The following is a 25,231-nucleotide window of genomic DNA, read 5'->3' as shown; positions in this document are numbered from 1 at the left end:
GGTGAGCCGAGGGGGAGGGGTTCCCAACGGCAGCAGGGGCTAGAGGGTAAGCCAGGCCAGCTCTTCCCGCCTGGGTCCTCGCTCTCTTCGGCTCTCCTCCCCTCTCTCCCTCCCACCGCCCACCCCCCCCAGCCCAAGCAAAAAAACTGCCTGTGCAACAGCAATGGCAGATTCCAATCCTCCAGGCTTTCCCAAACCACCACGGAGACCAGCCAGGGGGGAGGGGAGGGGAAGATCGGGCTTTCCTGCCTCCCTAAGACAGGGGCTATGAGCTTGACCTCCTGGCCCCGTGCCCTCTGAGGAGTGCCTCCCCCTCACCCCCCCGGCCTGGAAGCCAGGTGTCCTGGACCCTAGCCCCCCGAGCGGGGTGGGGGGGCCTAGAGGGACGGGGAGGAGGAAGGAGGGAGTGACTTCCAAAATTGGCATCGGGACAGAGCAGGGCTGGCGGGAGGCAGGCGAAAGACAGAATTTTCCTGAAAAAACGGGGGTATCTAAGGACCCCAAATTTGGGGAGCTAGTCCAGGACCGTCTTCCCAACATCCTAGATTTTTTGGGGATTTTTTGGGGACCCCGGGACCCCTCTAGATGGGGTGAGGAATGTAGTGTTGGGGGAATCTGACTGGGGCATTGCAGCTGCCTCTCCCGCCGAGTTGGAGACGGATGGGCTGGACGGGTTTTGGGGGGGGTGTCCCCAATTCTGACTGGGAGTGGAGGAACCCCCTCCAGAGCCCTCTCGTGGGGGTGCCCCTTCCTCAGGGCACTCCCCAGTCCTTGAGCCAGCCGAGAGGAAGGAGGCCAGCGATGCGACTGGGGCGGCTCCTTTCTCCTGCACCCCAAATGTGAGGGATGCACCCCAAAATTTGCTCCTTTCAAAATAGGGGACCAGGATCTCAGGGGAAAGTAGCTGAGGTAAGTGGGGAGGGAAGTGTCCCCTGTTTTCAGGAGAGACGTGGCGGTTGGGGGGAAGGTTTGGAGGTGCGTGCTGGGGTGGGGTTGGGCTTTGTCAGTCTTGGAATTGGGGGGCTGACTGACGAGGCTTCCTCCTATACCCTCAAACTGCAGTCCCCTAGATGGAAACCAAAACCTGAGACCAGAGAACCCTCAACATCTCCAGCCGTTAGGACAGTGTTTGATTTCTTTTACCCCCACAAAGGCTCTGCCGGGGGTGGGAGCTGGGGGCAGCTGTTGTTTGGGGGGCTCTGGAAGGTGCAAAGAGGATCAGGAGGCCTTAGCAGAGCTTGATATGGGAAAGATGGGGGTCTCAGAAAGGGCGCCTGGCATCTTCGGGGGCCTAAAAGGACTGCTTACATACACCATCTTAGATCTTTCTGACTGTTAAAGAGTTTTGGGGGGTGTGTCGGGACGGGGGTGGTAAAAGGTGAGATGGGACATGGGAGGATAATATTTGGGTTTTATAGGGTATTATTTTGAGTTGCAGAAGGGATTTGTTTTCTGGGGGTGCTTTTTAAAAATCAAGTCCTGGACAGGAGGAGAAGGCTAAGAGAAGGCCTAGGGTTGGGGGTGGGGAGAGACATGTTTGTTTCAGCTTAAACGTGGCTCTCTGGGTGGACCCGCCTGTCTGGGCCTGGTGGATAGGCTAATGGGTGGTGTTGTGGGGGTGCAGCATGGGTTTTGGGGGGCAGTGGGAATTGACAGCAGCACTGGAGGTGGAACACCTGGTCCCCAGGTCCAGCTGGCCCTCTTCTAGGCCCTGCTGCCCACCTCTCCCCCGGCCTCCATTTCCTGACTTTGGCCTCCATCTTGTGGCAGGCCCAGGGCCCAGGGCAACTTCCGGCCCCCCTCTCCCGACCATGTTCCGGCCCTACCACCTCTGGATTGCCAACTCCTAACCCTGTTGTCCTTGGTCCTCTGTCCTCCTGGGTTCCGACCCAGAGGGGAGAAATGGACACAGGAAGCCCTGGGTCCCTGCCCTTGCTGAGTCAGGAGGCAGCTTGGTGTCAGTCCCCGCTTCCTGTGCCTCTGACCCCACACTGGGGATCCTGAGCTGCGCTCCTAAAGGAGAAGGTGGTTCCAACCTTGCTGCACTGTGAGCGCATCCCTTTCCTTCCAGCTGCCTGCTCAATTCCTGTCCCAAGCTCTGGGTTTGCCAACCCTTTTGAGGACCATGTTTGCCTTGTCTATCTCCCTGGTGTTGGGGGGGGTCTTCACTTGGCTCTCTTCTTAGCCCACCCTAGTCCTGCTCCCGCCCCAGCAGCACACTGTGGTTTGTACGGCACTGTGGCCACGTCCAAACCACACTGTGGTGTTAGAGCGAGGGTGGGGGAGGCACCGCGGAGGCCCGGCCCTGGGAGGCCGCCCTGGAGAAGCAACACAAAGCACATCAGGCCCTGGGGATAAACTGAGAGGTGGGGAAGAAGACAGTATGAGAGCCCTGGAAACTGTCACTTTAACTGCCCCCCGGGGCAGCCTCGATCCTCACTGCCTGCGACCCTGGAGTAAATTTTGGCTCCTGACAGCAAAGTAGGTTTGTTGCCCACACCCAGCTCCCCTGGCTTTAGCAGCACAGAAATATTGGCACTGGGAAGCAAGTCTGCCAATATTGGTTGTGCTGCTCCAGGCAGGGTGGTGAGAGCCACCCAGGAGGGGCTGAGCTGCTGCAGACTAAGAAGGGAGAGAGGAGCTTAACCATACCATGCTGACAGAATTCTTTATTTTTATATATAAAAATGTCCATCACACAGAGGTCAGGGGGTAGGAGCAGACAGTTATCAGCAATAGCCAGGTGGCCACCCCTGCAGCCTTATGACCCTCTCTCATGCGGGCCTTGCTCCACTCCCGGGCAATCCACAGGTCCAGAGCGAACAGTGAGAGGGTCGGGTGGAAGGCTCAGCAGGAGAGCAGAGGAACACCAGTGGAGGTTGTGAGGAGGCCAGAATCCTGCGTCAGGCTGTCTAGAACAGGAGGTAAAACGGACCAGATAGAGAGAGCTCCCAGGGTGATTCCAAGGCAACTCCCACCTTCCCGAAGTCTCCAGTATTTAACTGACCCCATCTCCTGTACTGCGAGAGCACCTTCCCTTCTCCAGTCCCCTGCACGAGAGCAGAGCTTCTGCTGAGACCCTGCCCTGCGTCAAGTGAACACTTCTCCCCAGCCCCAGCGGGTATGGTAGGAGGAGGACTCCTACCCTGGTCGAAGTTGAGTTTCTTGGTTGGAGGAGTTTCTCCTAGCCCTTCAATATCCACCAGGTCACTGTTGGCGTCGGAGTCATTCAGAGCACTAAGGGTCACATCTGGGAGGGAGTACAGGTTATGTTCTAGGTTCTCCTAACTGTGCCCCTCCCAGCTTTCCAAAACTTTGTGCTCTACTCGCTGCATCTGGGAACTACAGGGAGAACAGAGATTTTTTTTTTTGACCCAGGCCCAATTCTCTCACAGAACCTCAGAGAGGACCTTTAACTTCTACCCTAGGTGCAACTCCACGGCCCTCACCAGCCTTCTGTTTCTTTATGGGGGGACCCCCTGCCTCAGTGACACTGGAGTTGCTGGATGGAGGGCCAGCTGGAGGAGGTGACAGGACACCAGATGCCAACTTCTTGGGTCCCTTCTTGGGTGACTCAGCTGGAAGGGGAATGCCAGAATCTTCATACACCTTTCGTTTCACAGTGGTCTTTATCTGAGCCCTAAAAAGAGGACACAACGAATTAGGGAAGAGATTGTCAGAAAGGCCGAGGGAAAAAGGGGAGGGTGGGAATTCTAGAAGCCCCTTCATGAGAATCCTGGTCAGGGCCCCAACCTGTTGTAGTGTTCTCAATACTCAGGGCAGATGGGATGTGAAGAGTGGTGCCCCTGAACTGAGTCACTGGAAAGGCCCATCTCCAGTCCTCTTCTGGGAGAGACTCGTAGGTGTGCAAGCCCACCAGGTAAGGCTAGATTATTTACAGGTGGATTGAGATGGGTGGGGGGTTGTGCTGGCGATCAAAGCCAGGAGGGCCTTGTGCATGCAAGGCAACAACTCTTAATACTGAGTCACATCCCCAGTCTTACATTGAGATTTTTAATGAGTCCTGGTCAAGTAGTTCAGAAAATCAGTATCCCTGGACACACCAGTGCTATATAAATAACCAGGAAACTCCCATTATCAAATACAGTAATTAAGTAACTCAAGGCACCCTAAAATCAAATTCTTAAAGATCCTGATTAGCGGTTTAGATTAGATTAGCACTGACCAACGGTGACAGAGCTTACATTCTTTTACTCCTCATGGGAATGCTACCAAAACTAGCAAAAAGTTGAAAAGGTGCTGAGCTCGGAGTTGTGAGGAAGACTTTGGAATAATATTAAGGAGGAAGAAAGCTGCCCACCCCCCTTTCTCTGCTACCCTCCCTCACACTGTCCGTTCCTTGATGACACAGCTGATGTGATTAAGATCGTCCCCAAATCGCTTCACAGCAGCCCTCAGCATCTCTATCTCCGTCTCCGTCCACTTCGCACTGTCGGAAGGGAGAGGGGGGATAGCAAAAACAGGAGGCGGGTGTGGAGCTAGCCCACAGGCTATGCACTCCACAGCCAACCAGCCTCCTCCCCGCAATCTCTGGGCCCCCTTCCAAGAAACCATAAAGCGGGCATTCCTTTTTAAAAAGCTTTGGGGGTCCCTAACCACACGAAATTGCATCCACCATCCCCTTACAGCACCCCTCTGCCCCATCAATGTGTAACAGCTGCTGTCAACAGGCCACTAAAACCAATTCACCAAGTAGAGGCCTTACAAACAGAATTTCTGAACACAGTCTGCAGTAGTCTGAGGGGATAACAAAATTTGGGGCGGCGGCGGTGGTGGTGGTGGAGGCCAGTCGGCTCGCAGTAGGGTGCAACTGTGAAATCTAAGTCCGGGTTGGGGAACCGTTTGCATCTTCACGTGTCACTCACTTACTCATTTCAACACTTACTAACACCTACTCTGCACTGTGCCAGCTACAGTGAGAAACTAACGTCTGCCCCTGCCCTAAGAAGGTCCACGTCTGTGACAGATCCAAGCGTCAGTTCTCGGCGTCAGCGTCCCAGCCCCATCTCACGTACCCCGCGGGGGAAGAATCAGACACGGGATGCAGCTGCATCGTCAGCTCCCCGAGCTTCGTGAAGGCGGCGCCGGCCGCGGAGAAGATCTCTCCGACCTGGGGGCGGGGCAGGATTACGGGGGGCCGGCGCACAGCCGGTCCACCGTCCCGCCCGGAGCCCCTAGCCCCACCCCAGGCTCGGCCCTCCCCCGCCTGGCGCAGAAGAGCCAGGAGCCGAGCGGGGGGCCCGCCCGCCCGTGACCGCCAGGGAGCGCTGTCCGCGAGGGAGGTCGAACCTTTGTGGACGCTGACGTCATGTCCCCGCGCACCTCCTCACCGAGACGCTCCGCCGCCGCCGCCACGCGAGCCGAGACCACGGCGGGCGCGACTGTGGAGCCCCTCCGGCTCCCGCGCAGGAAGTCCCGCCCCCGGCAGCTGATTGGCTCAAGCCTGGCCGCTTCCCGCCCCTCCTTCCGCGGGCAAATAAAGCCTCAGCGCCGTGGGGAACGAGGTGGAAGACACCGCCTCACTTCCGGTCAGCTTCACTTCACTTCCGCCGAGGGTCAGGTCGCCCCGCGTAGAGGCCGCTTCGCGCCTCGTCCCGGCCCACTGTCTCACTCAGACATAGACACAGGAGGCTTATGAGAGCAGCTCGTCTTTATTGTAACAGAGAGTAAGCGAGGGGGCTGGAGAGACGGGGGGTCCGCAGCCCCAGCTCCCCGCATTGGGGCCAGATGCCTGAGGCTGGAGAATGGGGGATTCAGTCTCTCCCAAGGGAAACCCAGACCCGCGGAGGGTGCCACAGTGGGCAGGATGAGACCCGAGTGAGGGGGAATCTTTAAATACACAGGGCGGCTGAAGACGAGAAACAGGACTATGCTTTAGCGCACCATGTATTCCTTGCGCTTATTGAGTCGAACTTGGCAGAAAGAGAAGCCTCCGAGGAGGAGGTAAAGGCCGGCGGCGATGAAACAGTTGTAGCTGACTTGCTCGTAAAGCTTGTATATATTCTGAGGACCATTCCTAGGGATGGGAATTGGGTAGAGAACTCAGATATGAAGGGCATCAAACCATGTGCCAGTCACCATTCTAAGCGCTGCTTCCCTCAACTTGCTATGTATAAATCCAGCCCCTTCACACTGAGCTTCATCGCAGCGCTTTTTAGTTTTCCTTTTTTTTTTTTTTGGTATCAGGGATTGAACTCATGACCTTGTGCTTACCAGGGGAGCATTTGGGCCACTGAGCTAAGTCCCCAGCCTAGTGCTTTTTATTTTGAGACAGGTCTTGAATTGCTAAATTGTCCAGGCTGAGCTCGAACTTGTGATCCCTTCCTCAAATCTCCCTGAGTGCTGGGGTTATAGGCTTACATCATCAAGCTTATTAGCTGTTACAGATATTACCAGCATTCAGTCTTCTCCATAACTCTATGAGATGAGTTCTATTTAATACCCCTTTGGTAGAGGTGGACTAAGTCACAGGTAAAATACCTAAAGAGGCCACATCTAAATTGGTGGGTATAGGATGGCTGCTAAAGCCTGACTTCCAAGATTGTTCCTAAATACATTCCTTTCTTTTTTCTTTCTTTTTGTATTGAAGTTTGAATCCAGGCAGGGCCTTTACAGGTTAAACACACTGGCTACCACTCGGCTACACCCAAAGCCCTAACTGGTTCTGTAGAGAGCAGCACACCTCTCCCAGTTCCCTAACTTCAGGGTCCCAAACATTAGCCACTGGCAATTTCCCACCCATAATTCTCACCACAGGCCCAGCTACCTCATGCCTGCACCTTGCCCGCTTTTTCCACCTGACCACTTACGTGAAATCTTTCTCCGTGAAGGGAACATCCTCAATCAACACAGCTGAGTGCACATTGAAAAATATTCCAAGCATTATCTGAAAAGGAACAGGCAGGTATGGACACAGATACTAACCTCCTTAAACTCCTCCTATTTCTAATGTTGCTCCAATACCTGAGCCTTGGGATTAACAAGAACGAGCCAGGAGTAGGAGTGGTTGTAGCTGGATTCAGACTGGCCTCGGCCACCTGGACTAGGGCTTGCAGTGGGGACACTGCGACAACTGCTGGTACAAGGGTGGGAATAATGAGCAAGCTGCCTTTTTCAGGAACCCAAACTATCCTACTCAGGGGCATCATTATCACGAGACAGGACGGAAGAGGTTAGAGAGAACCAGTAGTTCATATTATTTCCAGAAGTGGCAGAATGTACTCTGAACAAAGAAGGCCACGGTAACTCATTTCAGGAGGAATCACTCCTGTTCCCCGTAGCCTTCAACTTGGGCATCTCTCAGGACCATAGCTTTTATTTTTAACTTGGAAAATCTACAGACTTGACAGCTCTGGTTCCCTTCCACCCTTCATTCTCGCCACCCTTCGACTCCAATTCCCCATTTTTCAATCTTATTTCTCTCTTGTTCTCCAGGGTCCAGCTAGCCGCCCAGCCCCTCCATCCTGCCTGCTGCCTTCTAAGGCATGCAGTTTCCCGGCCTTCCAGCCCTCCAACCCCGGAGCTCCTCGGGTCCCCTCTCCAGTTCTCGGTGAGCAGGCCCCTCACCAACATGATCACTCCCCAGACGCTAAGGACGATGCCGCACGCGGCCACCTTGGGGCCACAGCACAGGAGCGACGCCATGAAGAAGGGAGTCGGGGAATCAAGCCGAGTGTGAGCCGAGTAGAACGGCAGCGATGCCGAGCCTAAGATACGCAGCCGGGGTCAGCGAGCCGCATTTGAGGACTTGAGCCAAACAGTGAGCCGAAAGGGCGTGGCCTTCGGAATCTACCATTCGGCCTGGGGGTGGCAGCAGAGAGGATGGGCGCCTTACGGTCCTCCACGGGTTTTGGCGAGAGAATACACATCTGAAACTAAAGCCGCCCGCCTGGAAGCCCTTCCTGACCTACAGATATGTATCTGGGGCCTGATTACTCTAAGACCGAGGATTCGTTCCTTGGTCTCTTTCCCCCTCCATATTGGAATGGAAGGCGCCGAATGGCACATGACCTGGTTGGTCATGTGACTAGGAGCTAGCCATAACCAGGCCTCCAGAAACGTCCGACTCTGGCAAAGACTCTTGGGTAAAAAGATTGTTAAAATAAGAGACTTAGCGTCGGTGATTTTTTTTTCTCGGGCACTTTAGTCGCAGGTGGTCCTTGTGCTGGGGTAACGGTGAAACGTGGAGTTTCACTGCGAGAGTGGGCACATCTATAGCCTCTAGTCGTCTGTCAGTGTTGAGGCTGATATTCTGACAAGGTAAAAGGAGCTTCGGACCCCCTCGCCCCGAGGGCCAAGCGTACTATTGTGCCTAGCATGCGTTAAAATTGTGGAGGATTTTTGGCATTGAATATGCTTCTGTTAGAATAGTGTAATTTTTATCATTGTACTTGTAATATTGTATTAGTTCTGGATGCTGAATCCAGAAATATATGCAGTTAGGAAAATCCCAAGGAAAGCAGACTAAATGAGCAAGTTAAAAGTAATAAGTGACCAGTGTGACTGTGAGTGGTCCTGCCATATGCACTGGAAAAAAGAGTAAGTGCAACCTGTTAACTAAATGAAATAACTGTAGGTCCTTTGAGCAAGATAAAATACAAGATTAAAAAATACGGATAGGTCATTGCACGCTCCCACCTAACCTCCCCCAAAACGTTTGTGCACTGTACTAGTGAGATTGATTTGTAGTGGGAAAACAGGGGTGTCTGAAGGTTCTGTGTTTCGTTTTGTTTGGTACTCGGTCTGAAACCACAGGTGAAGAACACAGTTGTGCACGGAGCTTGTGTACGCATGCTGGTGAAGGCAGGAACCATAGCATAGTTGAGAAATCCTTTTTTGATTCTGAGACCCCAGAACTAAACACATAGTGTCAATGGCATAGAATAACTTTGTGGTGTTTTTCCATTTGTTTTGTGCATATTGTTCTTTTAAAAAAGGTTGCCAAAGAAAACACAGATCCTGGGTAATAATATGAAAGGATCACTGAGTATTAAATGGGCTGAGAAAATGGGCTTGAAACATGAGTTTCATATTTCTTTTCTTGGGGCCTGTCTGGAGAAAGGAGCTGCTTGGGACAAAGGTTTTTTACTGTGGGCTAGGAACACTGTTCTTACTCAGTGACCCTTAGTGCTGTATCTGAATAGATTTGTTCAAGAAGAAAAATCACTAAAGGAAGAGAATCATAAATTTGTTAGTTGCATAAAGTTTTCAGACATGCAAAGTCTTGTTATTGGCCATAAACAGAATTTTATTGGAACACTGTCACAACTTACTTGCTTACAAATCGTGGCTGCCTCAGTGGGAGAGCAATTGTGGCAAAGACTGTGTGGCATACAAAGCCGAAAACATTATCTGGTTCTTTACAGAAGATGTACACTGTCCTCTGGGCCAGTGGGATACTGATGTAGAGGGTTTAGCTGGGCGAGGAATTAGAGCCATAGAAAAAAGACTTAGGAAAGCATAAAATTCAAGATGGAAATGTCAGTCCTAAAGCTGACCCGAAACCCAGGCAGAGCATTTAGGGCTTAGATAGTGACACTGTTCTCTATGTGGCTGGGTTTTAGGTATTCATAGGGCAGGTCAAGGTGCTCATTCCGGGCTGTAATCTCATTTTCCAGGTTTTTCAGATCTGTTTGGAACTGCCTTAGCACAGCTTTTGCCTTGGGACTTGAGAAGTAGTTTTCTTTGTGATGTCCCAGAGGCACCTAAAACAGAATAAAAGTTCAGACAGTTTCTGGTCTAAAGAGAAAAGCACCTAGAGCCCAGCTTTTCACGCTGATGTTTCCTTTCCAACTATCATTTCCCTCTCCATAGGGCCCCTGCTTACCATGTCTGGCTGACGGCGACCCAGATGCCATGTGATGGTCATTTGAAGACAAGACTGCTGGACATCAGGTAGAGACCCCATCACCATGGCCATTGTCACATCTTCTTTTGTGGTAGGTGGGGGCATCCGCATTGTGCATGGGGCATTAGGGACCCAAGCATACCAGTCCAGCTAGGGGAAGAAACTGCATCCCTAGGACCCTAGGACTTAGGGTTTGGATCCCCGTCTCTCCCTGGGGTTTCCCAAGGTCCAGGCATTTGCTTTTAGGGGTCTGGGATTTCAGCTCTTCATACCTGGCCCTGGTTGATGGCCCCATGCTGGGCGGTGCATGTGAAGATACACATGGTAAGGAAATGGCAGAGTTCATCCTGGGACTGGAAGGAGACAGGGAAACCTGGGCAGGAAAGGAACAGGATTCAGGGCTACTGCAGATGAGGAAAGAAGGAAAGGCTGGTTAATTTAGTTAGCTATGTTTGCGCCAGACATGGGTTATAATCCTGGCTTAGTCACTTACAGCTTGATTATCTTAGGCCAGTTACTTAACCTCTCTGAACTTCAACATTTGCACCTATAAAATTATGGAGAAAATATCAAATTCTCAACAACTAGTAATTATTGTTATTATGGAAGGGTGGCCAGATTTCTCCACCTCAAAAAATGGTTAAGAAGTTAGATGCCAGGTATGGTGGCACATGGCTATAATCTCAGAACTTGGGAGGTTGAGGTGCGAGGATGCTGTGAGTCCCTTGTCTCAACGAAAAAAGGAGAGAAAGAAAGAGAAAAGAAAGAATTTAGGGTTGTTTCCTCCTATTCCCAGACAGGGAATTACAAACCTCTGAGCTATAAAATGAGGAATAAGAAAAGTGTGGATTTCCAGTGTCACAGTTAAGAGGGACTTCCCACAAGTGTTATCTCAAGCTGTCATTTCATAGTGGCTGCGGGGGCTCAGAAACCCAATAATGCTATGAGCTAAGTGGAACATAGATAATTTTTAAAAATGTATTTTATTAAAAAAAATCAAGCTGGATGTGGTGGCACATAACTGTAATCCCAGCATGTGGGAGGCAGGGTGCTTATAAATTTGAATCTAGGCAATTTAATGAGACCGTGCCTGAAAAAATAAAAAGGGCGTGTAGCTCAGTGTGAAGCTTTAGGTTCAATAATAATAATGCAATTGAAAATCAAACCAGGGCAGTTAAACTGCTTGTGGGGCTGCAGTTGGGAAAAAGCAGGAGCCAACCTTGAGCTTGGTTTCCTAACTGATAATTCCTTCCCCTTGTTAATTTTAGTGAGCTTCCTTTAAAAAATCTGTTGGGAAAATCAGGCAGAAGTGAGCTGTGGGAATCGAGGGAGGACAGAATGAAGGGTAATTAGTGTAGTTAAAGGTACCACATGCATTAGGGATTGAATGTGGGTGTCCCCCTCAGAACTCATCTTGAAACCCATGCCCAGCATGACGGTACTCAAAGGTGAATCTTTGGGAGTGGTTCAGTCACGAGGGCAGACTTCGTGGATGGTGTCAGTGCTCTTAGGAGAAGAGGCCCCAGAGCTGCCTCGCTGTTTTTGACTATGTGAACATGTAAGAGTCTGGCTTTCTGCATCAGAGGGCCCTCCCCAGAGCCCACACATACTGGCATGCTGATCTTGGACTTCAGCCTCCAGAACTGCGAGCAATAAATTTCTTTTGTATAAGCCACCCTGTCTATTGTGCTTTGTTACAGAAGCTCAAGCTGACAGAGACTATGTGAACATTTATTTTTAATTTCTGGATGTTGTTCAAGGACAATGTGGCCAGAGAGAGGAAGAGGGATATTTTGGGACATGTGGTGCCTACAGGACCGGAGGCGGAGCATGTGAGCGAGTCTGGTTGGGTGCACCACAGGTTCCTCAGGGACAGGCTCCCTGCAGAGCACAGGCCACGGCTGCATCACAGGCCCGCCTGGCTGTCACGGCCCCTTACTAAATTCCCCATGGAGGCAGGGGATGAGCTTCGAGGTATTGGTGTGAAGTGCGAGGGGCAGCGCTGAAAGATGATTCAGAGTCATCCAGGCCAGCCCGTCTGGTTTAGAGAACGGAGGATGAGGCTAAGGAGAGCTCAGAAAAGGCTATTTCTTCTCCAGAGATTAAAATGCTGGCAATGGAGGTTTACTAGAGATTGTGGCCAGGCTCTTCCTGGGGTTAGGGTTGTGAAGGAAGGGAAAGCTGCATCGGCCAACGAACGCTGACCCCCAAGGAGAAGACATGAGGTCAGGCTTGAGCCCCAGCGTTGTAGTATTGAGGTTGCATTAAGGAATGACCTTGCACTCTGTCACAGTCCTTCTGTACATGGTGGACAGTAGTAGGCAAGAAGAGAAGGGAGGGATAAACCGGGTGGGTAATCATGAGTTTTGATGGAGAACTTTTTCCCATTTCTGCCTGCAGTGTAAGATGTAAGTGGAACACCAGCCCCAGTGGGAACTGGCGGAACTCTTCACCGGACATGATTCTGGCAGGATACAGGTGGTGTGACGAGGGGTGGGGACAGGAATAGAAGTCGATTTCTGTGTCTCTGAGAAGCAGTCACGGATATCTAGAATTGTCCTGAGTCTTGGAAGGTGTGAATGGGAATTGGCCACTGTCATGTTCAGAGGGAAGGCTGTAATGAGGGGTTGGGGTCCTGTCCCGGGGGAGGGACTCCTGTAGAGCCTCCCAGGAATCCCTGATTGTGGGGTGGACCTTACCTCGGTCCTGAGCTTTGCATAGCCCCACCTCAGTGATCTCCCGACACCATGCCTGCAGCTCAAGGTCCCCCCTCACGACGTCATCCCTCGGGTAGAAGAGGTGGACAATCCCCTCCACATACCTGCCCAGAGGAGGGAAGTGAGCTCTCCAAAAGCAGAACATTCCAGCCTCTGACCTCTTCCTGTGCCTCCCTCTTACTGTGCTTGGAGCAGATCCTCTAGGACTTGTCTTTTGGGACAGTCCCCAGGTTCTCTGTTTAGCGATATCCATATGTATGTGCACATGTATGTTTGCTGTGCTGGGGATCAAACCCAGGCTCTGCACACGTTAGACAAGCATTCTACCACTGAGCTACCGCCGTAGGTTTTTGACACAACAGTGTAAAGGAGATCTCGGTTCTAGGGATTCCCTATACATAGCTGCTGTCTGCTGTTCCTGATGAAACCCTTGCTCTTCTAGATCCCTGGTCTTCCCAACCCCATGATGCTCCTCGCTGACATACTCTGCCCCTACCCCGGGCTCCTCAGTTTTAGGGTCCACCCACGATCTCCTTCCTTTTCCTCACCTCTCCCTGGAGAATGCTGTTGTGCCATGGTGAACAACGGAGCTCTGCCCTCCTCCCACCCCTCCCGTTTCTCAGCTCTCACCTACCGGGCAATGATCTTCCACAGCTGTAACGCATCCTGGGCGTAGAGAGCACCTGGGATTCCCAGCAGGCCTCGCTCAGCCAGGTCATCAGGAGGACAGAGGGAGCAGTAGGTTAGCTGAGCCATTGCCTGACGGAGCAACTGCACGTGGCCCCCTCCGCCTGTGTTTACTGCCTGCGACAAGAGTTGACAGGTCTTGAGGAATGGATAATTCCAGCTTACTGTATAAGAGATCCAGCAGTGCATTTTCAGACTTAAAGTCGTGTATATAAAGGGCCAAGCTTGAGGTTAAAGGTCAGGGCACTCCTGTGAGTTGGCCCAGGCTTCTGAAGGTGGTAAAAATCACAGAAAAGTGGGCGATTAGATAGTTCAGTACTCCATGCTGTCCTTACCTGGTCAAATATTCCTCTCTCCGAGATGAGCTGGGTCCGGGCCCGCGTGTTGATTTCCATAGTGTAGCGGATATGGGGGACCAGGAGCTGGGGTGAGGAGAGGAGGCAGTTAGTAGACTTGTGTTTAGTCTTTTAGAGTCAGAGTTTCACTATGCAGTTCAGGCTGGCCTTGAACTCATTTCGTAGCCCTCTGCCTGCCTCAGCCTCCCCAAGGCTGGGATTACAGGCGATGCTTCTGCCCCCTCTGCTGCCTTGACAGGCTCGTCTCCTGTGACCCTGAGCACTCATTCTCATGTCCTTGTTTCCTCATAACCTGGGCGCTGGAGTCACATGGGTCCACTTTACCACTCTAATAAGTAGCCAACAGAATAACCCAATAACCTGCAATCTCTGTGTTTACAAGAAAGGGCGGTAGTAGACTGTCCTCGGCCAGAGCTGCGGTGATGGCTGTGGTTATGTGGGTGATGTGTGCAGAGTGTTTAGTCACACAGAAGTCCCCCAGCAGCAGCTGCTGCTGTTCTGATATTGGGTTGAATGTAGGTGCCTTTATGAATCGTTCTCTTTTGATTTTCTTTTGCATTTTCTCTATCATTCGCATCTTCGTAGCTTAAACCAGCTTGTCAAAGCTGCACCCCCTTCCACTGTTGTCAGTTCGATGTGTTTGGGGAGGTGGTTTGGGCAGACACTTTCAGTTAGAAGTGGAGAGCTCTACTGAGCTGCCTGTTTATGCAAGCGAGGGGCCTTTGTCAGTTCCATCCCATCCCCAGTCAGTCTTCCTCTGTTTCGCTTTTCTTGGCTATTAAAAAGGCCACCTAATCCTTGTGGCTTTTTTTTTCTTTGTCTTTTTACACATGTTTCTTTTTATCTTATTTGTCTTCTTTAATACCCAGTTAATATGCGAGTTTTATCCAGTTTTGGTATCTACCTGAATAGATGATGCTGGACATCGAACTAAACTAAGTAGTGATTCCTTTAATACTAATAACAAAACTCACACTAGTCTGCAACTTTTCAGAAAGTTCATGAAAGCTGCTGAATATTACTAAAAGCCAAAATTCCCTATCAAAAGAAAAGATGCCTGAGAACAAACAAATAATAATAAATAGTAAGGACACAGTTTTGTCAGCATTTAGTATGTGCCACACCATTGCTCTGGGCCATTCTAGCCTCTGACAAACATTCTGTGGATGTGGGCATCTGTTTGGTACTGAGGCTGGCACTCGGGATTCAGAGACTCCAGCAAGCAAAATCAAAAGTCTGCATGGGTGACCCTTGTGCCATTTACACACTCAGTCTTCCTGAGCGCCCAGGAGTGACAGACAGCTGTTTGCCTTGGGATGAGGTTGCTATGGTGAGTGGAGACAAGGTGGTTTTCATAAGGCTTTCCCTGTCCAAGGTAGGCAGAGGATGGCGATGCAGGAGGTGTCCCAGGACAAAAAAATCAAAGACCTGTGCCTCACACTGGCCTGCATCTTTTCTGTGTAGCAGTGTTGTGGCCACAGATGCTCTCCTGTGTGTGCCAGGCTTGGGTCCAGATGGCTGCCTCGTGAGACAGTCCAGCTGCTCTCCTTACCAAGTTCTCGCTTGCGCACTTTGCCACTACATCACCTTCCTGGAGCTAAACCCAGTCAACTCATTTTTGCTCCCAAACAAATGTTTTTAAGCCTACCATTTCTGACAGTTATTGTTTCATAAGCTTGTATCATGTTTGTGCCCTTCTCTGCCACATATCCCATATGGAAGGTGTCTGTAAGATTTTTGAGAACATTTTTTAAGCAAGCATATGTCTTCCTGCCTTCTGTCCAGAAACTGATGTCAAACTCTCTTTTTCACAAAATTATAGTATTTCTAGATGAGTACAACCCACCTACGCTGTGGGCTTCCAGGTGTTAAGGAAGCTTGGACTTTGGTGTCAGCCCTGTTCCATTGAGGCGTGCTGTAGCTGTTTCTGTTTCTTCCCTCAGTGTCCCTGTCGCTATCACCGCTGAGCACATCTTCACCCACCTTCCTCTTGGGTAGGTCTGAGTGGCCTGCTGGGCTGCTCGTTGCCTTTTAATCTGTTTCTGCCTAACTGGTTTCTTGGTTAAGGTGGTACAGTCTTCATTAGCACCATACTGTTTAATGGCATCCTTCTGATTTCAAACTCTAGTTCCAGATAATGTTTTCTGGTTGGTTTTGATACACTTGTTTTCCTAGATAAATACTAATTTAACCTAGTCATAAGGCTTTTGTTTTACTGACAATATCCCAGCTATAATGCAAGCCCATTTCTAGACTCTCAGGTCTTTGGAAATCTCAGAAGGCCCCTTGTAAGGTGTCCTGAAACAAAGTTAAATGACTCAACTTGATTAAAATAAGAGTCTTGGGTCATTGATATAGTCTTTTTCTGTGCTCCATTTTTCATTAACAAATTGCTATTTTTTTCTTTTGCTACTGCACTGTCCTTTGAACCTGAGCCATCAGCTTCCGTGGGGTGAGGAACACGAGAAGAAATACCTTGTAGACAGGGTGCAGCCCTGGGAGGCACCTCATGGTGGCGACAGCGATGACCTCAGCCACTAGGTGCGTGTTCAGCAGATGATACTGGAGCTGGTGCAGCTGAAAATCCGCATTGCGGACCCAGGACTTGGCCAGGAGCCAGGCAAGTGGAGGATCTGAGGGCAGGAACAGTGTTGGGGGTGGGGAGCTGGGGTTGGGAGGCTGAATCTGGGAGAAACAGAAATCGAGTGTTCATTGAACTCCTGCTACGTAGGTATGACATGGTCAGCATCCTGGAGAAACAGATGACTTTTGCCGTTCAGGGTGTTACAGCGAAGGAAGAGGAATGAAGACCATTCCGCCCTGCCTCTCATTAGCTGGGTGCCGTGATAGATTGAGGCAAAAGAAACCAGCAGCAGGGAGGTCAGTGGACAGATTCAGTAGTGGTTAGGGAGAAACACGATGGGAATCAGAAGCTCAGTGGTGGAACAGGAAGCAGCGGCTGGATATTAAAGATCACTGGTGGTTCTCATCAACCAGGACTACTGAGAGGACAGAGAGCCAATTACTTTTTTTTTTTGGTACTGGGGATCAAACTCACAACCTCGCGCTTGCCAGGCAGGTGCTTATGCCACTGAGCTAAATCCCCAGCCAAGAACAGATATTCAAAAGGTAGTGGGCATTAGAGTCAGAGACACTGAGGTTAAATGGATTCTCTAAATGGATTCTTCAAGTGTGGTGCTGACCAAGTAGCACTGGCATTACTTTTGAACTTGCAAGAAATGCACATCTTTAGTTCCCAGCCCAGACATTTCAAATAAAAAGTGTGGTGACAGGACACAGCAGCTGTGTTTTAATAAGCACTCGAGATGATTTGGCAGTACACTAATTTTTAAGAGCTGCTGGGCATCAGCTAACTTCAAGAGGCCATTATGACTCCTGAACAAATGCCTCCATGTGGGTGAGTCGGGGAAACTAGGCTGCAAGCAGCAGATGCATCTCAGTGAGGATGGGTTTGGGAGCCAGAAGACAGGAGTCGGGTCCCTGGGAGCGGAGACTGAGTGACTAGAAGACGGACTTGAAGGCACCTACCTGGATGACCATGGGTAGCAGCTTCCCGCTGGGCTCCATCTTCAGCATGACAAGGGGGGCAGCCAGGTACTGCTTCTCTCCTCGGATCACATTGGCTGGAATTCCGTCCAGCAGGATAAAGTCAGCCTCGAACAGGGACCCGTTCTGGAGGAAGCAGGAGATTGTCCACTTTTAGTGTTTAAACTTGAGAGGCAGGGCAAGGGCAAGACATTTGAGGACATTTAGTCTGACTTCTTGTCCTTCTCCTACGTCGGTCATTCCCCGATGACTCTCTGATTTGGCTTCCACCACCTTAGAAATTTATCTCTCCCTTCCTCTGTATACAAACCTGTCTTCTGCTGAAGATCTCACAGTGCTTCTCTAGCTACCACGGTCACTGGAAACAGCACGCATGCGCTGTGTACACACATAGCTCCGGCGGAGAACCATCTCTTCCAAATCCAGTTCTCTTACTCCAGAAAACCACCCTAGAACTCGCCTTCTTATGCCCTTTTCCCTGCCCATGAGCACCGGGGTCCAGAACACTGGCGTCAGTCAGCGGTGTTGATGTTCCTCCTAACATTGCTGACCCTCTTTTGTGCCCAAGAGATCCATCTTATTCCCATGTTGATGCTGAGAGAACATAGGGGCAAGTACCTGGAGTTCTTTCTCCAGCTGGGCCTGAAGCTCCTCCGTCCCTGAGGGCAGCACCAGCCTGGTGGGGAGAGAGGTGGTGCGTCTCAACAGCATGGGGTTGGCGCCATTGAGGAACTGGTAGCCAAAAAGCTCATCCTCCTGCCAGCACTGGTGAACCTTCTCTGTGGGGAGGAGATGGGGCACAGGAGGGAGGCTGTTTACCATAGCCTGGGGGTGTCCCTCTTCTTTAGACAGCACCCCAGGAATTTAGAGCAGCCTAAACTCAGTTCCTTCCTTTTCGTTCTTGAGGCATCTATGAATATGTTTTCACTTGGCAGGGAGTTGTGAGACCCATGAAAGTCACCAAAAGGGGCTGTCAAGGGATTATGGAGACCCTGGGGGACTACTGACCAGCCAGGGTACTCTTCTGGCCCCAGAAAATCTGATCGAAGTCTTCTAGGCGGTTCCAGGGGCTCAAGAGGGTGTACACGCGTTTGACGATCATCTCCACAACCCTAAGACAGGTAGGTGGTGAGAGGAGGCCATCAGCTGACCCGTCGGCCCTCCCTGTTTATGTCTCGGCCCTGCTGCCGCTCTGCGCTCTAGCTGCTGCTCACCTGGCCTTCAGGGTACACTCAAAGTCCAGTCTCTTCTCCTCGTGGAATCTCATATTTGGAGGTAGGTCCTCCTTACAGACTGCAGCGATTGTCAGGGGTAAGCCTTCCTTCCAGGTGGCCCAGCTGGAAGGTGGGGACAAAGCTTTAAGGAGGACGCCACGGGCGGGGATGAGACAGGGTGGGAGAGGGAACCGGGCGGCTGGGGAGCCTTGGGGGGGTGCTCACCGGTAGATCTGCCGCCTCTCCTTCAGTTCCTTCTCGCGGTGCTTCTGGAAGACATCCAGGGCGCTGTCTCCTGCCAGGCGGGCTGGTGCGACAGGGGAAGGGTTACCGTGCTCCTCTGCCCGGCCCTGTCTATCCAGGCCTTCCTCTCTGTCCTCAGCCCTGTTCTGCTGCTTTTTCCTCTCTGGCTTTGCGGTACTTGATTGAGCTCCAGACCCGTGTTGCAGTGACACGTGCTGAATTTCACTTATTTCAGCCCTAACCTCTTGCCTGGAGACAAAATCTCATATGCTTGGCACCTCTTTCTAGCCCTTTAACTCATCTTCTCCTACCAGATCTAGTTCATTCATATCTAAGGTTAGAAAAAATCACCCAAAGATGCTGCAGCCGCGTGCCCGCGAGCCGGTGCTGTCTCCCGGCACCCGCGCTCTGGGGCGCTCTGGGTTGCTCTGGGCGGATTCCCCTCTGTAACCTCCCGCCCGGCTCCTGCCTGCTTTCCTTACCTGACCTCCCTCTGCGTGCAGTCTTGGTTTGCACTTACTGACTTCCTCCTGCCTTTCTCGGTTCAGACTTCCACTCCAGGATCCTATTTCATGTGGATGTCCTTCTCCCCTTCGCCCCTCACTTGTCTCTGGAGTCATCTTATTTTCCAAGGTAAAAATTCTGTATTGCCGCGCCTATCCGTGCCCCACTGCTGCCAGCAGCTCCCTGCCCTTCACGGTCGTCTTCCCCTCGCCCTACCCGAGCCACCTTTGTGTTCACAGTTGTCCCCTGCCCTAACAGTGACACAGAGATCTGTCTGTTCCTCTGTCCCTGTTTTCCTTCCTCATCCGTATCTGACTCCTCTCGCCTTCTAGGAAGGCGAAATCTTCAGATCACAGACTCTAGAGCCCGGAGGCTGTGTGTCCGCCCCCACTCGCGGCCGCCCTTGTCCCGGGTCACACTTGAGGAATTCAGAGCCTCTCCTTCCTGCCTTGCATTTTGGGATGCCTCCCCCGCCTCGTCCCGCGTGCCCCCCGCCCCGCTGCCACTCACCGGTGCCCTCGGGCAGGCTGAGGACGCCGTCGCCCTGCACCCAGCCGTAGCACGGGAAGGCAGCCTCCGCGCAGGCCTCCGGGCCCTGCACCGTGATGCAGTCGCAGAACCACGCGTCGTCCACCAGCCAGTGCTGCTTGCACAGCTTCACGAACTGCAGAGGCCCCAAGTCTTCGGGAACGTGGAGGTCGAACTCCTCCTCCTGGGGGCCAGACCGGCTAGGCTCAGCCCCCAAGAGCCGTTCCGTTCCGAGGACACAGCCGCCCCTTCGGGTGGCCTCGCCTCGCCTGGCCTCGCCCTGCCCTGCTGGCTCTCGAGCTCAGGTTCAGCGGGAGCCTGAGGGCGCGCGGTGCGCTGCCCCGCGGACTCGAGTGGGAGACCGGGCACCCCCTCAGCTGCCCCGGAGGGGCCGTCACCCTGGCTCCAGGGCCATTTGGAGAAGGGGTTGCAGGAGGCCGCCCCAGTCGGGGCCACCACACCTGCCCCGAGTCCCCCTTGTGCGCACCCCCGGGCCCCCACTGGCGCGGTCGCCTTCTTATGCCCTTTTCCCTGCCCCTCGCCCGTCGGCCCCAGTCCCGCTGACCTCACCCCGTGCCAGCCGCAGCTGCGGCTCCAGCGCTGCCTCCCCGCGCGCCCCGACCAGCCAGAGCCTCACGCGGTTGCGCGACCCCGAGTAGAGCCAGGCCCCGGTGGCCACGCGGATGCGGTAGCGGCCCATGTCCTCGGCAGGTCCAGCCGGGGAGCCAGTCCCATACGACTCCTGGGACCGCCCCGGGCCACTGGCGCCTCTGGGTCACTTCCAGGCCTTTAAAAGACCGGTCTGCGTCCCCGCCCTCTGGTGTCTGGTCGTCCCACGTCCCGCCCCGGGCTAGCCCGAACCTGCGAGTGCAGCAGAGTCGCCGAGCAAGCAGGCTGTGGGGCTGAACCTAGGGTGGGAGGAGCAGGAGCCTCGCTGCCAGAGGGAGATAAAGGAGCCCGGCCGGGGAGAGGGGGCAGGACCGGCTGTGCCCCACCCCCACCAAGCTGGACCTCCCTGGGGCGCCTGAGGACTGGGACCTCCCGGTGGGTGTGAACCAGGTCTCCAGGTCTTTAGGAGCACTTGGAGAAAATGAGTCCATCTTACAGTGGGCTGTGACTCTATGGGGAAAGCTACTAGAAGGCCAGTTTGGAAGACCAGTCTGGAAGGCTGCGCCAGTCTTCGGGCACACTCTGCTGCTAGACTCCAGCTCTCCACTGCCTGTGAGACCTGTCCTTCAATAAATGAACAGGGGTTCCCCAATTTACCTAGGAAAAGTAACAGCTTAAGCCTTGGTAACCTGCGCACCCATCCCTCTTACCCGCTGCAGTTTCTGAAACTCTAACAGCCGTCCATTAAGATCCCCAGCACACCAAATACAGGCGCCAGATGCCCTGAGAGAGGCAGGACTTTGTCCAGGCTCCGTGTGGATGCCGGAAATGCTGGAACAGCAGCCAGGATGTTAGGGTGCTTTATAGAATTGCTCAGGAACCCAGCAGATATGGGTGCCGCCCCGCTGTGTCCTTTCCAGCTGGTGCAGCCCCTTCTCCTTCAGGTTAGTTTTTATTCCCAAGGTCTGTCTTGTCCTTCCTGAGTCTTATGGCAGGAACGCCAGGCAGTCACTACACCAGGGCTGGCTAGGAAGTTTCTAAACAATCAGAGGATGCCTGGGGTCTCTGGCTCTGCTGCTAGTCCAGGAATTATTCAAATCAGGCCGCCTAAGGCTCGAACTCTCCTGCAGGTCACTGTCTAGATCTTTGGGATCAAGAGGGAAGCATTTGGTTCACAATGGCTGCGTCTGCTTTCTGAGCCAGACCTCAGAACTGCCTACGCGGGAAGTTGGAAGGGATGTGTGGGGCGGGCAGGCTTCTGCCTTTCCCTTTGTACCTCACAGCGCTGCCTGGGTGCTCTTCCCTGTCTGCCTCTGCTCCGGGCTCTGCTGGGTGCCTGCCCTTTGACATTTCCCTGTTCTGGTTGTTGGAAGTCACCATGTTTGTAATATACAAATAAAGTGGCCCAAATTCCCCTCCCTGGTAACTGCAGGATCTGGTCTTTTCCACACGCATTTTCATGAGTCACTCTGCCTTCTAGAAAAGAAAGCTTGTTTCATAGCTGCTTCCAAAGCCAGTCTATACCCCAGCTGTTTCTCTGCTGTTTGGTGACTTTCCCTTGCCCACCCCAGTACGCTATGAAATCATGTGGAGAGAGAGTGGAACTCACAGTAACAATAAAAAGGTGGCTTCCAGGGGCTGGCGGTTGGGAGAGGAGAAATACTGCTCAAAGGATACAAAGCTTCAGTTATGAGTAAGAGCTGGAGACTTAATTGACAGCTTGGTGACTGTAGTTATATTTGAAATTTGCTACGATAGGAAAGTGCAAGTGTTCTCACCACACACACACACACACACACACACACGGACACACGTGTTCTCACCACACACACGGCCACAAGGTGAGATGATGAGGCTGTTTATTAACTTAATTGTGGCAATCATTTCACAATGTACACATTTGTGAAAACATCATGTATGTGTCCTAAATATACAATTTTTATTTGTTAACCTTACTTCAGCAAAGTTCGAGGAGGGTAGTTTCAGGTGTTTATAAATAGTGTTGAAACACATCATTTGGTTTTGTTCTCCCTTGGCAAGTGCTGCTAATGGTCTTTCAAAGTCCATTGCTGTTTCAAAGAGCCTGCGTGTGTGTGTGTGTGTGCATTTTGTGGGGACACAGCATTTGTCAGTGATATCACGGAAGGCAGTTTGGTAAGAAGATCGAGAAGCAGAATGTAGCCTGGAATGTAAGGTGCCTTTGAAGGGTGTAGAAATTGGGCCAGAGCTGGAGCGGACGGGTAGGAGGGCCAGTGAAAAGAAGACGTTCAGGTGTTTTGCGGGGCTGACACGGGGTCAGAGTTCAAGGCCAATGTGGGCAACAGGGAAGAGAGGAGAGAGTGGGGGGGGAGAAGAGAGCATATAAATGAATGGATTGGGACATCTTTCTTTGTGCTGTTGGGTATTGAACCCTGGGTCTCACACATAGTAAAGTGCTCTATTTTGAGACAAGGTCTCACTATGTTGCCCAGGCTAGACTTGAATTTGAGACTTGAATTCTCAGTCCCCTGGGTGGCTGGGATCATGGGCATATTCTACATACTTGCCTGAGATTGGGATTGTGACGGGAATGCGGGGCATGGCTGAGCCCCTAGGCGAAGTGGGTGACCATGAGTTGAGCTGTTGTTTAGGAGTGTGACTTCCCTAGTGGATTCACTACTTGATTGCTGCCACAGGAAAAATAAAACCCTGGACCTGTTAGAGCATCGGGACGGAACCAGGAGCTGAGGCTCTACCTAGCAGAGGCTGACGAGAGCCCACCTTATCTTTCCAGACAGCATTGGTAGAGCAGGTATGGGCTCTAGGCCTCATTCTTATTTGTTGCCCATTTGTCTTTTAAGCAAGAATACAGTGAAGACTGTCCTTCTAAACATCTTGCCACCTACTGTCATCTCTATGTTGTGTCCCCTTGCTTGTTTTAGAGCTGTCCCTGTTGCAGAAGACAGACTGAGCATGGGAAGAAGCAGCACAGAGGAAGTTGAGGAGGCAGTTCATTGCACGACTGGGCTTGACTGGCATCTCTCCCAAAGAATCAGCCCTGCCTGGCCAGCAAGGTTTTGGGTCTTTCACAGGGAGAGAAAGCAGGAGGTACAAAGGCAGGCTTAGTGTGTCATCACTGGAGGCTGGATGACATCATGGGTTGCTGAGGAAGTTTAAACACCATGTTACACCACACAAGGCCATCGCTAAACAAGCATGGGTGACACAGAGGAAGGCATATTCTGTCATCAGGATTTCCCAGACGTGTCTGCTGGGTTTTGGTGGGCATTCTTTGCAAGGTTTTATTTAGAAATTTTTCCTTTTGGGTCTACTCAACATTTCTGTAAAAGATTGGGAGATTCATCCTGGGTCCTTCATCCAGCTCTCATGGATAGTCCTTATTCCTCATGATCCCAATACTGGACTCCCTTTTCAGGAAGAAGGGTCTCTTTTCAGCCCAGGGTATCTTAAGCTTCTCACATTACCTGGCGAAGCCGCAGTTAAAGGACAGGTGAGCTGTGGGTCCATGCAAAGGGTCCTCTTGGGGACCCCTGCCCACATTCTACAGCAGCCCCTACTCTGCTTATCTTTCTTTTTGCTTTCATGTTTACCTCACCTCCCATACTGTTCAGATTTCTTATGGGATTTCTAGAGAATTTTCATATCTTGCCTACTTCTTTGACCTACCCTATGCTGCACCATATTTGAAAGCAGTCACTGACACTGAGGTTTGCCATGTAACAGATTTTACTGAAGGTCTTCCAGGACAGTGTTATGGTTTATGTTCAGATCCTCCCCCTGCCCCCCCCCAAGCTTCATGCAGTCATGGACGCAGCCAAATCTAGCCTTCGTGATTGGTTTGTTGTCTAGCACTTGGGTTGGTGGTGTGAGTGCTGCACCTGCCCAGGGGTGGAGCCAGCATACAGTGTAACAGTGGGAAGGAGAGGAAGGTGTGTCCTCCTCTGTTTTTTGTGCTGTTATCGCTTGCTGTTTGTGGCTCCTGTGAAGAAGTGGCCCTGCCAGGCCATCCTGCTGCTTGGAGCCAGCTGAGTATAGACTAAAACCTCCAAAATTATAAGAAATAAAGCTTCCCTTCCCAAAATTTGGGTGTCATGTGTTTTGTCTCACCAAGTAGAAAAAAGTAACCAAGATAGACAGGGAGTGGGGAGAAGTGATGAGACCCTTGCTTGCGTACATATATAAGGGACCCTTAAAAACTCAGCAGTAAAGATAAAGAATATCTTAATGCGATATTTGAAAAGTCAAAGTCAATGCAAAATATCCACAGTGAATAAACTATCACATTTTTAAGTAAAGGCATAATTGTACAACAATATTAGCCGTTTACATTTTTAATTTTTAAAATTTTTATGTTTCTCTACTTACATTGTTTTTATAGAGGGTCCTACTGTGTAGCTCAGGCTACATTTAAGCTCAGTATGCAGCCTCAGAGTCCCAGCTATCTATCATTCGCCTCAGCCTTCTGAGTGCTAGCATTGCAGGCATGCAGTGCCCATTGAGCTAGCCATCTATATTGTTAAACATATTTTGGAACCATCCTTGGCACCAGAAGACTCCCTGTGGCTGATTTGACCCATAGCACCCCATTTTCAACCCATCGTATATGGTTTGTTGTGGAAGCTTTTATTAAACATTTTTGCTCTATTTCCAGGTCTACCCACCAGCAATGGGGTATTTGGAGAAATCAGTGCTAGTCTTTCATCTTTCCTTCCCCCACCTCCCCACCCCAGTGCTGGGACAGAAGCCAGGCCTCGTGCGCGTTAATTTAAGCATGTGTTCTACCCCTGAGATGCAACTACAGTGGTAGCATTATTTTGTTATGTAAAAGAAGTTATTATTCACAGCGATAGTTACCTGATTGTGACAGTTTTAGTAAGAAACAGCCAATTAAATGGGACCAGCATAGTCTGGGTGTGGCTGAGGGGATTTTCTGAAGGT

General features: G+C 51.5%; 2 protein-coding genes, 1 long non-coding RNA gene and 1 further gene across 27 annotated transcripts; 1 reads left to right on the top strand and 3 right to left on the bottom strand.

Moving 5' to 3' along the window:
- The first annotated feature begins 428 nt into the window (after positions 1-428).
- LOC106026876 (uncharacterized) lies at positions 429-24,374 on the top strand. Of its 15 annotated transcripts, XR_010045132.1 has the most exons (10): positions 442-909; positions 3,779-3,880; positions 4,932-5,549; positions 7,456-8,105; positions 9,835-9,959; positions 12,269-16,252; positions 18,135-18,316; positions 19,201-19,285; positions 22,969-23,084; positions 23,215-24,374. It is a non-coding gene; the product is annotated as an uncharacterized LOC106026876 (long non-coding RNA). The 15 variants fall into 15 exon arrangements; XR_010045130.1 differs by having other exon boundaries at positions 429-909; positions 3,779-5,549; XR_010045131.1 differs by lacking the exon at positions 442-909 and having other exon boundaries at positions 3,640-3,880.
- Positions 2,650-5,440, bottom strand: CUNH17orf49 (chromosome unknown C17orf49 homolog). Of its 6 annotated transcripts, none has more exons than XM_063241976.1 (7): positions 5,311-5,440; positions 5,037-5,131; positions 4,349-4,450; positions 3,450-3,640; positions 3,146-3,250; positions 3,008-3,050; positions 2,650-2,912 (listed from the first exon to the last, which is right to left on the bottom strand). In XM_063241976.1, the coding sequence occupies exons 1-7, from the start codon at positions 5,329-5,331 to the stop codon at positions 2,762-2,764; spliced, it is 708 nt and encodes a 235-aa protein (XP_063098046.1). In that variant the 5' UTR covers positions 5,332-5,440; the 3' UTR covers positions 2,650-2,761. The 6 variants fall into 6 exon arrangements, with proteins under 6 accessions (XP_063098046.1, XP_063098047.1, XP_003466321.1 ...); XM_063241977.1 differs by having other exon boundaries at positions 2,650-2,908; XM_003466273.5 differs by lacking the exon at positions 3,008-3,050.
- Cat (catalase) lies at positions 5,654-5,943 on the bottom strand (the record flags this gene model as incomplete). The annotated part of the gene is given in 1 exon segment (NM_001172925.1): positions 5,654-5,943. The product of NM_001172925.1 is annotated as a catalase (mRNA).
- Alox12 (arachidonate 12-lipoxygenase, 12S type) lies at positions 9,245-20,384 on the bottom strand. Of its 5 annotated transcripts, XM_003466276.5 has the most exons (14): positions 20,250-20,384; positions 19,667-19,868; positions 18,635-18,716; positions 18,410-18,532; positions 18,204-18,307; positions 17,814-17,974; positions 17,178-17,321; positions 16,104-16,313; positions 13,608-13,694; positions 13,220-13,389; positions 12,568-12,689; positions 10,141-10,241; positions 9,848-10,018; positions 9,245-9,725 (listed from the first exon to the last, which is right to left on the bottom strand). In XM_003466276.5, the coding sequence occupies exons 1-14, from the start codon at positions 20,382-20,384 to the stop codon at positions 9,546-9,548; spliced, it is 1,992 nt and encodes a 663-aa protein (XP_003466324.3). In that variant the 3' UTR covers positions 9,245-9,545. The 5 variants fall into 5 exon arrangements, with proteins under 5 accessions (XP_003466324.3, XP_063098041.1, XP_063098045.1 ...); XM_063241971.1 differs by lacking the exon at positions 9,848-10,018; XM_063241975.1 differs by lacking the exons at positions 9,848-10,018; positions 12,568-12,689 and having other exon boundaries at positions 10,141-10,272.
- Positions 24,375-25,231: the final 857 nt, after the last annotated feature.

The sequence above is a fragment of the Cavia porcellus genome, unplaced genomic scaffold, assembly GCF_034190915.1.
Source record: "Cavia porcellus strain 051 isolate PalLab524CR breed Dunkin Hartley unplaced genomic scaffold, mCavPor4.1 scaffold_32, whole genome shotgun sequence".
In the NCBI taxonomy this organism is placed as follows: domain Eukaryota; kingdom Metazoa; phylum Chordata; class Mammalia; order Rodentia; family Caviidae; genus Cavia; species Cavia porcellus.
This window is presented reverse-complemented; position numbering and strand designations above follow the sequence as displayed.